General features: G+C 37.8%; 1 protein-coding gene and 1 long non-coding RNA gene across 9 annotated transcripts in view; one reads left to right on the plus strand and one right to left on the minus strand.

Moving 5' to 3' along the window:
• LOC127453915 (intermediate conductance calcium-activated potassium channel protein 4-like) overlaps positions 1 to 13,814 on the plus strand; it is a 45,621-nt gene that overhangs the window by 9,100 nt on the left and 22,707 nt on the right. For 6 of the 8 annotated variants that reach the window (XR_007899470.1, XM_051720685.1, XM_051720686.1 and 3 more), the window contains exons 2-5: positions 1,985 to 2,080; positions 6,064 to 6,518; positions 9,211 to 9,346; positions 12,983 to 13,093. Coding sequence is in view for 7 of the 8 variants with exons in the window: in XM_051720685.1 (XP_051576645.1) it covers positions 1,985 to 2,080; positions 6,064 to 6,518; positions 9,211 to 9,346; positions 12,983 to 13,093 (798 nt within the window). In the remaining variant the exon portion in view is untranslated. Of the gene's footprint in view, positions 1 to 520; positions 947 to 1,394; positions 1,459 to 1,984; positions 2,081 to 6,063; positions 6,519 to 9,210; positions 9,347 to 12,982; positions 13,094 to 13,814 lie in introns of all 8 variants that reach the window. The other 2 variants (XM_051720690.1, XM_051720691.1) reach the window with 2 other exon arrangements.
• Positions 502 to 9,156, minus strand: LOC127453916 (uncharacterized). The gene is made up of 3 exons (XR_007899471.1): positions 7,729 to 9,156; positions 841 to 936; positions 502 to 646 (listed from the first exon to the last, which is right to left on the minus strand). It is a non-coding gene; the product is annotated as an uncharacterized LOC127453916 (long non-coding RNA).

Genomic DNA, 13,814 nt, shown 5'->3' on the forward strand with positions numbered 1-13,814 from the left:
GGTACAACAAGGCGACGTTCTTTAGCCAACCGCAGGCTTCTAGTGGGTGCGTAGCTCTGCAGAAATGATTTTAGGTATGCTGAAGCAGACCCAGTGGCTGTTCTGTATGCCAGCATCAGAGCCTTGAATTTGATAAGTGCATCAACCGGCAGCCAGTGAAGTGAGACAAGGAGTGGTGTAACATGCGCTGTCTTTGGTTCATTAAAGACCAGACGTGCTGCTGCATTCTGGATCATTTGCAGGGGTCTAATTGCACATGCAGGGAGGCCTGCAATGAGAGCATTACAGAAGTCCAGTCTAGTTATGACAAGTGACTGAATAAGAAGATGTGTGGCATGTTCAGAGAGGAAGGGTCTTATCTTCCTGATATTGTAGAGTGTAAATCTACATGATCTTGCAGTGTTTGAGATGTGATCTGTGAAATTTAGTTTGTTATCGATGGTTACCCCTAGATTTCTGACCGTTTTAGAAGGTGTTACTGTAGTTGATTCCAGTTGCATGGTGATGTTGTGTTCAACAGCAGGGTTGACTGGAAAGACAAGGAGTTCGGTCTTGGCTGGGTTAATTGCAGGTGGTATTCCTTCATTCAGGATGAGATGTCTGCCAAACAGGTAGAGATTCGAGCAGTCACTGTGGTGTCGTTGGGCTGGAAAGACAAGTAGAGCTGCGTGTCATTGGCATAGCAGTGGTAAGAGAAACTATGTGCCTGAATGATGGGTGCCAGTGATGTTGTGTATATAGAGAAGAGAAGTGGCCTGAGCACTGAACCCTGAGGTACCCCAGTAAGTAGCTGATGTGGCTTGGACACCTCACCTCTCCAGGCTACCTTGAAGGACCTACCTGAGAGACAGGAATTAAACCAGTCAATCAAAGTTCCTGTGATGCACAGCGAAGAGAGGGTGGAGAGTAAGATCTGATGGTTGACTGTGTCAAAGGCTGCAGAAAGGTGAAAAATGACATCACATTAGCATAATTAATACAAGAGGATGAAATGTTCAATTCCTCTATTGTGTAAATCTTATCCACAAGGCCAAGCTCACTCATATTAGAAGATGAACAAGTCATAATGGCATTTCCTAAAAAGTACTCTTGAATGTGCATACCAGTGCAGCTTGATGTAACCATGGGCCAGTGAAACATTAAGCATCTTTATTTGTTGATGTAAATTTGGAAGTGGTGCAATAAGTGGACAAATTTCTTAAAGGCATTCAACTGTGACAACATGCAGCCTCTTAGTTATTGCATTTGTTATGTAGGGGAGTTCGGAAGCTTCTTTTCACCTCAGCTATGATTTAATGTGCATATTTACTGATCTGTTTTGTTTTAATATTGTTTTGATATAATTTGTATTGATATAATTTGTATGGAGAAAGAATTAATTTGTGTGCTCACAGAACAACCCCAAACTTCCAGGCATGATGGTTGATGGCTGAAGCTTACCATTCTCCTGGAAACCAGGTTATGCAGGAAAATTGGCTATTTATACAAGTTTTTCCACATTTTGTCTCCCTCCCCTTTGTGTTGCTCACACTGCCTACAGTCATATTGCCTCTTTCCACATCATTTAGTGCATAATTAGCGCCTGTTTGAATAATGGATTTGAGTTTTGACCTCTAATGGCATATGAGCATGATGTCGATTTTCAAGAGTTATCCTCCCCACATACTGTAGCATGATGTTTGGAGTGAGCAAAACAAACTTCATTCTTACCAAGAGAAGCATCCTGATGGTACATAAACACACAAAGTAAGATTCTAAAAATGTTACATTGCTGATTGCATTATACTTACTTCAAAAGGAAGCACCTGTACCACCGTATTTAAACCATATGTAGTGAGTAAACAGAGGGGAATTACAAAACAATTTGGCTCAGAAATGGAATCTATTAAGTGCTTATGTGTCATTTTTAAGTAATATTCTTCAATTTTAGTACCTCACAGTAAGCTTTTATTATATAATTAGCTCTTATTTCTTTTCTCCCTAGGGATCCATATATGCCCTCTCCATAAATGGCCTCATCAGCTTCTCCACTGGATGTCTGCTCCTCCTCATCATCGCCTTCCATTATAAAGACATCAGAGTGAGTGTTTTTGTGTAATTATAAATCTGTTGAATTGGCTTCTCTTAGATCTATGTAATTTTCTTTAACATCTTAAGACATTACTCCTAAAAGACTTTTCTAAAGTGATTGTCCTCATAGCTCAGTTAATATTGTCAGTTTAGTTTCTTCTGTTACAGTTCCAATCATATTTGACAAAAAAATTAATGTAATGTCATCTACTGTATGTTGTTTGATAAGAAAAAGGGGGTATGATTTCACATTGCCATACAGATGAGACTTCCCACAGTTGGCTGGTTGTCCCTAATATACAGGATCAGATAGTGTAACCCAGTATATACAGTAAAGAAGGCCCCTAACCTAACCCATTACTATCTCAACTTCTTTAGTCATTAACACTCCAACGTGGCCATTTGGTAGTGTTACTCTACAGTTCCTAACAATGGTGTACAGTATGCCACTTAGCATTACGCAAGATTGATAAAAGGAAAAAGGAAAATTAAATAGGAAGACCAAATAGAGAAACCTGACCAACTGAATGCTTTTCAACAACGTTAGATTCAGAATGTTTCACAACAGTGGGATATGCAAGTGCAGCATAGAGATAAGAAGCATGAAGTGTTAGGAGCAGGTGGGGCTTATCTGGACCCCTCACACTGAGTCAGCAATATGGGGGTGCCAGGGGGACCTTGTGGCTTTTGAATGGCTTAAGCCTAAGAAACACTATATAATTTACTAGTTCATAGTTACATCACAATACAAATGTTCTTGTAACTCATTTGGGGCAAGGAACTTTAAAGGGGTAGTTCACCCAAAAAGAAACATTCTGTCATCATTTAACCATGCTCATGATGTTCCAAACCTGTATGCCTGTCTTTGTGGAACAAAGCCTCAGTCACCATTCAATTTTAATTTATATAATTTCAAGGGTGACAGAGACTAACATACTGCCTAAAATGTATTTTTGTGTTTCACAGAGGAAAGAATGTCATACAGGTTTGCAATGAGATGAGGGTGGGCAAATGATGATATAATTTTCTATTTAATGAAGAAACAGAAGAAAAAGAACAGAAGAATGAAGAAGAAAAAGATTGAGAAAGTTTAAAAAGAACAATTTCAGGGTGTTAGAAGAAGAAAAAAAGCCTGTCACATTTATCAGAGTTGTCTGTGATGTTGTCATGTGAAATCAGGTATACTTCATCATGTATACTTGGGGAAAGCAGAGCATTTGGTCTGAGCCCCCTGTTAGTCCTCAGCACATGTCTCCATTAGGCCAGTCTGCCAAGACATCACCTGCTTTTTCACAATCTCGCTTCTCGCTCAGTTCACCTCAACCCCCATCCTATGTGACCAACCCATGGGACTCATATTGCCCCCCTTCAGCACCCTCTCTGAACACCACCATCTGCATTATAGAGTAGAGGTCCTGATTCAAGGGCAAAAATCTCTAATGTAGCAATGAAATATAGGATTTCAAATGAGAAAGTTCTTTGATGTACATTTTATTGTCTTGATGTATTTACTCTTTTCCAGATTAGGACATATGACTATTTTTAAAAATGGACTTTCGAGAGTAACCATTGAGAATTGCTGAGTTTTAGTTGTGATTCCTGTCAGAGAAGGAAATCATGCAACCGCAATCAGTGCTGTAAACCAATGGTTCTCAAGAGTTTTGACTCCAAAGCCCCACATCATCCAAGATTATATTTTAAGGCCCCCCTCCCCTGGAAACTAAGTGTATCAATAGATTAAAATAGTTAATCACAATACATTTTCTGATTTCATAAGTTTCAGTAACTGTGGTATTTAAATTAAAGGAATATTCTGGGTTCAGTACAAGTTAAGCTCAAACAACAGCATTAGTGGCCTACTGTTGATTACCACAAAAAATTATTTCAACTAGTCCCTCCTTTTCTTTAAAAAAAGCAGAAATCAAGGTTACAGTGAGGCACTTACAATGAAAGGGAATTGGGCCAATATTTGGAGGGTTTAAAGGCAGAAATGTGAAGCTTATAATTTTATAAAAGCACTGACATTAATGCTTTTGTTAAAGTTGTTTAAATCGTCGTTTTTACAATTGTTTTAAGGTTTTAATGTTTATGTCATTTCGTCGTCATGGCAACAAAGTTGTAAAATTGCATATAACTTTATGGAAGGTGTTACTTCACACTAACATGCATATTGTTTATGTCTTGTGGCTACACTTTTGAAACAGAGTATTTTAACATTTATGTATTGGCCCATTCACTTCTGTTGTAAGTGCCTCACTGGAATATATATATATATATATATAGTCTTCTTATTGTGTATTTCTATATATACTTATATTTTGTATTCACTTTTTATTTTAATTCTATTTTTTCTTGTTGCTGTATTGTTTGTGCACTGGAAGCTTCTGTCACCAAGACAAATTCCTTGTATGTGTAAGCATACTTGGCAGTAAAGCTAATTCTGATTCTGAACCCAGAGTTTTGCTTTTAAGAAAAGAAGTCAAAGTAATTTTTTTGTGGTAATCAACATTATACCATAAATGCAGCAAATTGATCTTAACTTGTATTGAACCTGGAATATTCCTTTAAGTAAGACTATTTTAAAATAACTTAATAAAAAAAGTAGGCCCCAGCCCCCTGGTTGAGAACCACTACACTAAACAATGTGATTATGATTTATATATCTGTGCATGATGCAGCATATACAGTATTAGTATTGCTGCAATAATATTCATATTAATACACATATTTACCATATAGCACAGCTTCTGCAAACCCACACCCTCTTACCCTACAATTAGTGTGGGAATTAACACCCACCACCAGCGAAATGCAGGTGATTTTACCTTATCTACCAGCCACTGGGCAAACTGTAAGATGTCTCTGATTGGCCTTTGAAAAGAAATGTTGTTCAGTACCAAAAATGTACACATTTGTTAAATTTGTTAAATTGTTAAATTAACACATTTCAATTAGATCTCAAAAAATAGAACAAAAGTAAAATCGAAAGATGCATATCTTTTTAGATCTGCAGTGGCATTATGTTTCTCATGCATGTAGTAATAGTCATTGAATACATGCATTTGAGGTATTTTTAGACTCATTTCAGTGGCCAAAAAGCAGGTTGCAAGAATTTTGACTTATATATGCAGGCCTCAATTAAACTCAGACCATCTCAGAAAGTCATAAGGGTGTGATTTGCTAATAATGTTTCATTTTCTTTTAATGTGCAAATGCAAATGTGAAAACACCCTGATATGCTTTGCGTTTTTGTTGAAGTCAGATATGTATAGTGAGTCCCTTATTTAACATGAACAATGGCTGGTAAAGCACCTGAGTGGCTGGTAAAATAAGGTATTCACCTGTGGCTGGTGGCCAAAAAAATGTATTCCCCACCTCGTCAACAACCTACAATGCAGACAACAATCTGAGGTCCAAAATCTCTTTCATTCTCAGCAAAAAATAAAAACAAACAAAAAAACAAAACAAAAAAACTTTCTTATAGTGGTAATATAATCATTTTATTAATCCCAGGTTTTACAGCAGCTAGAATTGGATAGCAGGAACAGCAGGTGTAGCATGCAGGTACATCATTAAAATGTAGGTAACAATTTCAAAAACAGAAATCTGGAATATGTACTTTTCAAACAGTCGGATATGACCTGAAACATGAACCCTATTGCCCATCTGTTCATTAATATAGTGTTATTCTTTTTCTGCTCTAAGTCATGTTTAAGATTTTTTTGTCATAATAAATGAGGCGTTAATTTGTGATTTATGGTTTTGAGTAGTTTCACTGACACACTTGTCCTTCAAAACCAACACAGTTTACAGCTGGGCGTCCTATCAGGGAGGGCAGGGCTATGTTTATTTTGGCTCTTTTCTTTCAGTGAATCAAGAATGTCTTGCTCACTCTCTCCTTTCTGCCATACTTTGTTAATCATTGCTTTCTTGTGAGATCAATCAAGTAATTCTCTCGTTGATACACATCTGTTTTTCTTTCCCTTCTTCAAGCTTTTCATCATTGACCACAACCAGGTGGACTGGCGCATCGCCATGACCAGTAACCGGGTGCTTGGCATCTCCCTGGAGCTCATTGTGTGTGCTATCCATCCTGTGGCCACCTACCTGAGGCCAGACATGGGGAACAGGCTGGGGGTGAAATCAGAGGGAAATTCCTCTGCTCCCCTCTGCTTGTCCTCCAGTCACAAAGAAGTCATGCTTGATGTTGAGTTGCTGCTGTCGGCCCTGATGTTCCTGAGGCTGTATCTGGTGCACAGAGCTGTACTGTTACACAGCAAAGTGCTCCTTAGTGCTTCTTATAGAAGCATTGGCTCCCTCAACAATATCAATTTCACCTTCCGCTTCGTGCTCAAGGTGTTAATGAACAAGTATCCGGCCCGCACCCTGCTGGTCTTCATTATGTTCTTCTGGCTTTCAGCAGCTTGGATGCTGCGACTGTGCGAAAGGTAACCTAATCATGCATTTATTTTGTACAAATAAATGCAAATGCACACATAAGCTATGTTCACACTGTCCATGTTTGGGATTTACATCTGTACTAACAGGTTCTCAAATTCTCAAATTGTCTGGTACCTACAACTGCAGACAAAATTTGATCACATAAAATCTGTATGAACAGGTAACAGAAGTCTATCCTCTTTTCTAACTCACGATAGCCTTGAGTAATGCCTGTAACCTTTATGACAGATAATGAAATATTGAGACTTTATATTGGGTCATTAGGGTGAAAAATTGTATTTGCATGTTTAATTTAAAAAAGAATTATCATTTTTTATTTATTTTTTTATTTTGGGCAGCTCATGTTGCTTTCATCCAGACATGCAGCCAAAACCTACGGAGCCCCTTAGAGGACAGGTGGGATTTTTTTCTGAAATAGTTTTGCGTTCCCTCACAAAACTTTGCATTCACTCACAATAAGTTTTGCGTTCCCTCGCAATAGTTTGCATTCACTCGCAATAAGTTTTGAGTGCCCTTGCAATAAATTGCCGGTTGGCTGCGGACTCCTCCGCCTCCTGGCGGTCAGGGACTTGGGATGCAGTGGTCAAAACGGCCAAGGACTCCACGGTCAAGGTGGCCGTATGGCATGGCGAGGCAGACATGGCATCCTAAGTTTCAGGCTCTGCTCTGGGACGGCCGAGGCTTCAGGCACTAGCTCTGGGATGGCCAAGGCTTCAGGCACTAGCTCTGAGATGGGAGAGACTTCAGGCACTAGCTCTGGGATGGCAGAGGCTTCAGGTGCTAGCTCTGGGATGGCAGAGGCTTCAGGCAATAGCTCTGGGACGGCAATGGCTTCAGGCACTAACTCTGGGATGGCAGAGGCTTCAGGCGCTAGCTCTGGGACTGCAGAGGCTTCAGGTGGAGCCTCTACCATCCCAGAGCTAGCACTACACAACTCTACACAGCAGAGGCTTCAGGCACTAGCTCTGGGATGGCAGAGGCTTCAGGCACTGGCTCGTGGTCCGTGGCAATGGTTTTTGGTATAGTATTCACTGTAGGAGTGTCGAAATCCTCAGCCACTCCCACTGTGAAAGCTGAACCACTCAGCAAAAGAGCATAGTCTATATATTTTAGAAGAGTCCATTCTATAAAACCTGTAGGCATCAGGGAATAGAGTGGTTTACTTAATCCTGTGTGGAAAAATAACTTGAGACATACCTCATCAAAATCCACCTGATCACATAATTCCAGATAGTCCACAACAAAGTCTTCAAGGGGACAATTCCCCTGATGGAGATGCATCAGTTTAACTGCTGGGTTCATCTTCGGTTGGTCTTGTATTCTGTAACATACAGGCAGAGCAGAGCAGAGCAGGACAAGACGAAGAGATGCAGTAAAACCAAGTGCAGTTTTACTCAAATCAGGACAAAACATACAAGAGACCAAGAACTAAACTGAGCGACGTAACATTAACAATACAAGACAAAGCACAAAGGCAAACATAGGGCTTAAATACACAGACAAGGGTAACAAGATGACATGACAACCAATGACAGATTGGAACTAATGATTTTTATTAACATAGCATTAGTTTTCCTGTATTATTACTATGGTTGCCCTATGAATATCAAGGTTAAAATATGGTTACTGTAGTAGTATCATGGTAAATTTATTGCAAGGAAACGCAATTGCGAGGGAACGCAAAATTTATTTCGAGGCCATGCAAAACTATTTCAGAAAAAAAAATCTCACCCTGTCCTCTAAGGGGCTCCGTAAAAAAACATTTCTGTCCAATTCGTTTTTTCATCCTCCGCCCTCATACCTAATAAGAATTTTGTCTTTCACTCTATTTCTCTCTATATTTTCTGCCATTTTTCACAACCGGAGAGAGATTTACTTACATAACAATTGATAGCAAAGAATAATAATCCGTAAAGTAAGCACTTAATGCTATACATCAAAAGATTTGTCAAAAATGTAACCAACAGTTTTTGTCAACTGCTGTTACATTCATCCACCACATACCAACTGAAAGCAAAAATTTTTACAAAATTTGTGTCGCTTTGGTTTTGGGATGTGTTTGTCACTCTCTTTCATAACCAAACTATGTTACAGAACTTAATATAGCACTCCAATCGGACTGACATCTGTATTCTGCTACTGTGTGAACATAGCCATAGAGAGAGAGTCACAAACATGTAGCTGCACATAGTATGTGTGCACATGTCCAAATACACTCAAGCAACAGTAGGACACTTAAGTTTTTTTTTCCATTCACCTCCTCTTGCTTGACTTTTTAGAAACAGCTCATCAAGTGCCATTCAGTCATTCAGTCTACCTCTGATGTATCATGTAGATGGTCAGTTTGACTTGTACTCATAAATTTGTTATGAATAGATTTATTTCAGGACAGACAAATTGCCCTTCAGCACTTGACATCTCATTACTGTCTTTTTTAGAATCATACATTCCAGTTTGCTTGCAACTATTCTTATGAGGGCATAGATAATCAATACTCTTATTGTGTCTTCTGCATCAAGTTTTTCAGGTTTTCATTTAAGCTTTGTTAGAGCATCATTAGATTATTTAATGTTTTATGAATATCCTGTGTACATGCAGAGTACGCATTATTGCGTTACTGTGGAACAAATCCCTTTGTAAAGTGACCCAGAACCAGTTACTCTCTGTCTCCACCTATAGGCAGGAACAGGTCGAGACAGGCGGTATGGACACAGCACTGTGGCTCATAGCCATCACCTTCCTTACAGTTGGTTATGGAGATGTGTCCCCTTGTACTAGCTGTGGCAAGGTGGTGTGTCTCTTCACAGGCGTTATGGTAAATATAACTTTAACTACAAGTTAGCTGTGTTACTGTATTTTTGTGTGTACAGCTATCTAGGTCTACTGGTGCTGATTTTACATAAGGGTGATTTGAGTTATAAATTATTTATTTATGAATATAAAATAAGTTAATCACTTTTTATAGTAATATATGTCTCTTTTCCTGGAAGTGTGCTATTTTTAATTAGGACAGTGCATTTGTTAGTTTCAACTAAAACATTACAATGTTTCATTGAGCCCCATAGCTTTGATTTTGTAAAACAATAAAATAGATTTAGCTTTATGTCTTGACCTTGAGAAAAGCTACCGTACTAGTCTTTTCATTCACCTGTCCAGCTTCTCTACATGCACAGTAGTTATAAAGGTTGAAGATAATGATGTTTGATATAGATGTTTTGAGGGGATTTTTCAGCAAGAGATGAATTGTATTTCAACAGATATCCAACAGTTAACACAGATCTGCACTGTAAAAAATGTCTGTAATTTTAACGGTAAAAGACTGTAAAAATGCTAGAGTAAAAAAAACTTAAATTGATTAATGTAGTTACCGTAAAATATATGTAAATTTTTTTAAATATATATAAAAAGACATTACATGTAATTTTACAGTGAAATGTTGTCAAAATTAAAAAATTTTAGATGTAAAAAGTATGGTTTTCCCATATAAGTAACAGTTAAAAAAATTTTTAACAAGAGAGTACATGTACTTTTTATGGTAAAGTATGATGTTAAAAAGCAGTAATCTGCCATTCCCAGAATTCCCTGTGTGACCCATTACATTTCATTATATTTTATGGGAATAGTTATGTTTCTTCTTATTTTAATATCAGTTATGTACATTGGGGTGTTCTGTGTTATATTTGATGTAGTTTAGTTAATGTTTATTGCATAAATTTAATTTAAGTGTGTTAACCTGATGGTGTTTAGTGTTTGTGTGAGTGACATTGAGCACTGTCTCTACATGTTTGTTGGTCATTGATCCTGGAAGAGCCATTATTGATGAACTTCATGTCGCCATGTGCCCTTCTGTAATTACTATGGTGATTAACAATATATTTTAAAGTGAAAAGCAGATTTTTACAGTTTCAGAAGGTTAATATATTAAGTTTATCATTTAATAATATAAACGACGGTACTGCACTGTAAAATATACCGTAAAAACAACAGTTTTAAACTGTAAAATGTACAGGTTGTTTTGTAAAGTTGTTTACATTTTTACTGTATTTTTTACATAATTATTCTGACTACCACAGCTGCCATTTTTTTTTTCGTTTTTTTTTACAGTGTGAGAGTAAATTTGTTTTTCACCTTTTAAAAATTTAACAATGTTGATATTCAAATCATAGGTTTAAGGTATTACTAAAATGTTTAAACAAGCTTTAAATGTGAACCATACAAACACTGGTATTTTGATCTTTAGTGTTTGTGTGTATATGTGTGTGTCTTTGTGTATCTGAGCACAAAGTTCAGTAAGTGAAACAGGGAGGAAAGGATTTAGCAATATGATACACAGATTGTTTTGTCTGTAAACCAAGTACTTTGGTTACACCCGTACAAGATCATTTCAATATGATTGAAAATATAGTGGATACGCATTAATTTCATGTCAAAACAAGAAGAAAAATATTAGTATTTAATGTCAATGTCACATTGTAGTTTTTTATTACAGGGGTGGTATGTTTATCTGCTTGTGTTTGGACATAAGCCTGAGGTATTTTTTGGATTATTACACTGGGGTCTAGGTGAAGGGTGAGATACATTTCAGAAGTTTAATCATTTATTTCAAAGTAATTTAGGTTAGTTTAAAGGGACTGTGTAAATTAGAAACTGAAAATTGACTTAAATCTTCAAAAGTGAAAGATTTTTTTTAGGGACATGATATATGTGTACATAAACATTTGTGTAGCCTTTCTATATTTGTGAGGGTTGGGTTTTTAGTCTCATTGTGACTCAGACAGCTGCATGTGCTCTGCACTGTCCGCCCATCTCTTCTCTCCATCCCTCATTTCCGATCAGAGCAGATAAGCCGGCAGGATAGGAGCATGGGGCTCACACGACAGGAGCATGGGGCTCAAGCCAAACCCAGACACCTCCCTGACACAGTGGAAAATAATCCTTCACTCCTCTCTCTCTCCCTCACTCAGTGTTTTTATAAGCTTTCCCCCTTTTTTAGGGAAAACTTTCCACCATTGCCATTTTTAGGCGGTTTATTACATTTGGCACCACTAGATCAGGAGGGCGTGCCAACCTGTGCCCAAGACTTGGAAAACCAGATAAAAAGTTTCCTAATCCAGTTGGAGCAGTATACTGGGTGTTCATAAGTGTGGGATAGCCCTCTAACCTGTAGCTGATTCAACGATAGTATTCAACATGGCTGGTGTCCAACTGAACACCCTCCCCACTGGTCAAAAATTACCCAAATCAAATGCTTTCCAATATCATGAGCAGCTTCCATTATGCTCAGCTGTTATCCATCAAGTGAAAGAATTATTGCATGTCTATATGTTTGTCTTGCATGTCTACACAGAAATTAAAAAATTAAAATGCTAACTTAAAAAAAATATGCTATATATGGTAACATGAATTAACTTGTTTAAGTCAAGTCAAAAATATTATATAACATCACTGAATCAACCTGAATACATAAGGATACACCAACAAAACTAATTCTAAGGGTTAGATCAGTTAGAAATGGCTCCTTAGGGTAACAATAGCAGGTTACCACTTTTTACAGTGTACCACCTATCTTTTGCATCTTGCCAGTATTCCTGGAATCAACTTCTCCTTAAAAGGTGGGGAAATTTCAAAATATAGATGAGTATCTTCATATATTAGACTTTAACAGAGAGGAATTTACACTGTCTGCCAGCAGAATAAAATAGCATTTAGGGATAAACCCTGGTGAATAATGATATTTTGGTATTTTTAAAGATTTTGTCAATTGAATTGACTGATTCTGGCTTACTAAGATGATTGACTATGGGGAGTTCTGTAATTAAAATTTACCAGCTTCCCCAACTGCTGTTAATAATTTTGGAAAACTTTGGGGAAATTAAATGCCTTACGTTTGTGTTTTCAGCACTTTTAGACTTTTCTGCCATTGAGAAGTGATGTCATAGAAGCCACTATGATATGAACTGAATAAAGCACTGCATGCTAACTCTTCTTTCTATCCACAACATTGCTAACTGTCTCTCTGTCTCCCTTTCTTAATCTCTCAATATTTTTTCCTTTAATGCAACAAATTAAGGAGCTCAGGTAAATGAACTGCTGCAATCCAAAATGACTCTTAAATGTGCCTCATAGAGATGTAAGCGATAAAGCACTTTTGCTTTGCATATTTGTTACACATTTTTCTGTAAACATTTGAAAAATTACATGTATCTGTGCTACCTCTTATTTTTTTTATGTATGTATTTATTTATTAGAGAGCTGTCTAAATTTTGAAAGTGAAAAATAAATGTTGGAAAGTCTCAGAATGTAGTTCTATTAAAAATAAGTGTACATTTCTTAGTACAGAATTCTGTGTACTGTCTGAATATTGTTAACTCTGCATAGTTTATGCCTGAGTATATGTTTGGGGTAATGAGACAGATGGTAAACATACTCATGTCTGTATGTTTGTTGTCAGGGTGTGGCATGCACTGCTATGTTGGTAGCAGTCATGACTAAGAAGTTGGCTCTTAACAAAGGGGAGAAACATGTGCACTTCTTCATGATGGACATCCAGATATCCAAGCGGGTAAGCACACAGACAACAATATAAAACAACGTATGAGTATTTGATATGCAGTTGCCCAAAAAAGTTTTTGTACACATAAGTTACACTTCAAAATGTATTAATTTAATTGAATAAATAACTTAATATCAAACCTAGTGGCATCTGCAAACAAATGACGCTAGGGCTTTACTCAAAGGTAACATCAGTTTTAAAACCATTTTTGCAATTACTTTGAAGCGTCTGGTCCCAAGGTGATTTCTAGTTAGTCAGTTCCCCTCAAGTGCACACCGGTGTCTAAGCAGAATAACCATGGGTGTAGTTCATCACATTAACTATGGACATTTTCTACTAATGGTTGACAACATCCTGGTTACTTTCGTAACCTCCGTTCCCTGATGGAGGGAACGAGACGTTGTGTCGATGTAGTGACACTAGGGGTCACCCTTGGGAGCCCCAAACACCTCTGGTCTTTGAGAAAAGGCCAATGGGAATTGGAAAGTGGAATTTGCATGCCACTCCCCCGTACATACGGGTATAAAAGGAGCTGGCTCGCAACCACTCATTCAGGTTTTGTGCTGAGGAGCCGAGACAGGGTCCCGGCCATTTCAGCAGGTAGTTCAGAGTTGTGGCAGGAGGGACACAACGTCTCGTTACCTCCATCAGGGAACGGAGGTTACGAAAGTAACCAGGACGTTCCCTATCTGTCACTCACTCGACGTTGTGTCGATGTAGTGACACTAGG

Source organism: Myxocyprinus asiaticus, chromosome 16 (genome assembly GCF_019703515.2).
Source record: "Myxocyprinus asiaticus isolate MX2 ecotype Aquarium Trade chromosome 16, UBuf_Myxa_2, whole genome shotgun sequence".
Lineage (NCBI taxonomy): Eukaryota > Metazoa > Chordata > Actinopteri > Cypriniformes > Catostomidae > Myxocyprinus > Myxocyprinus asiaticus.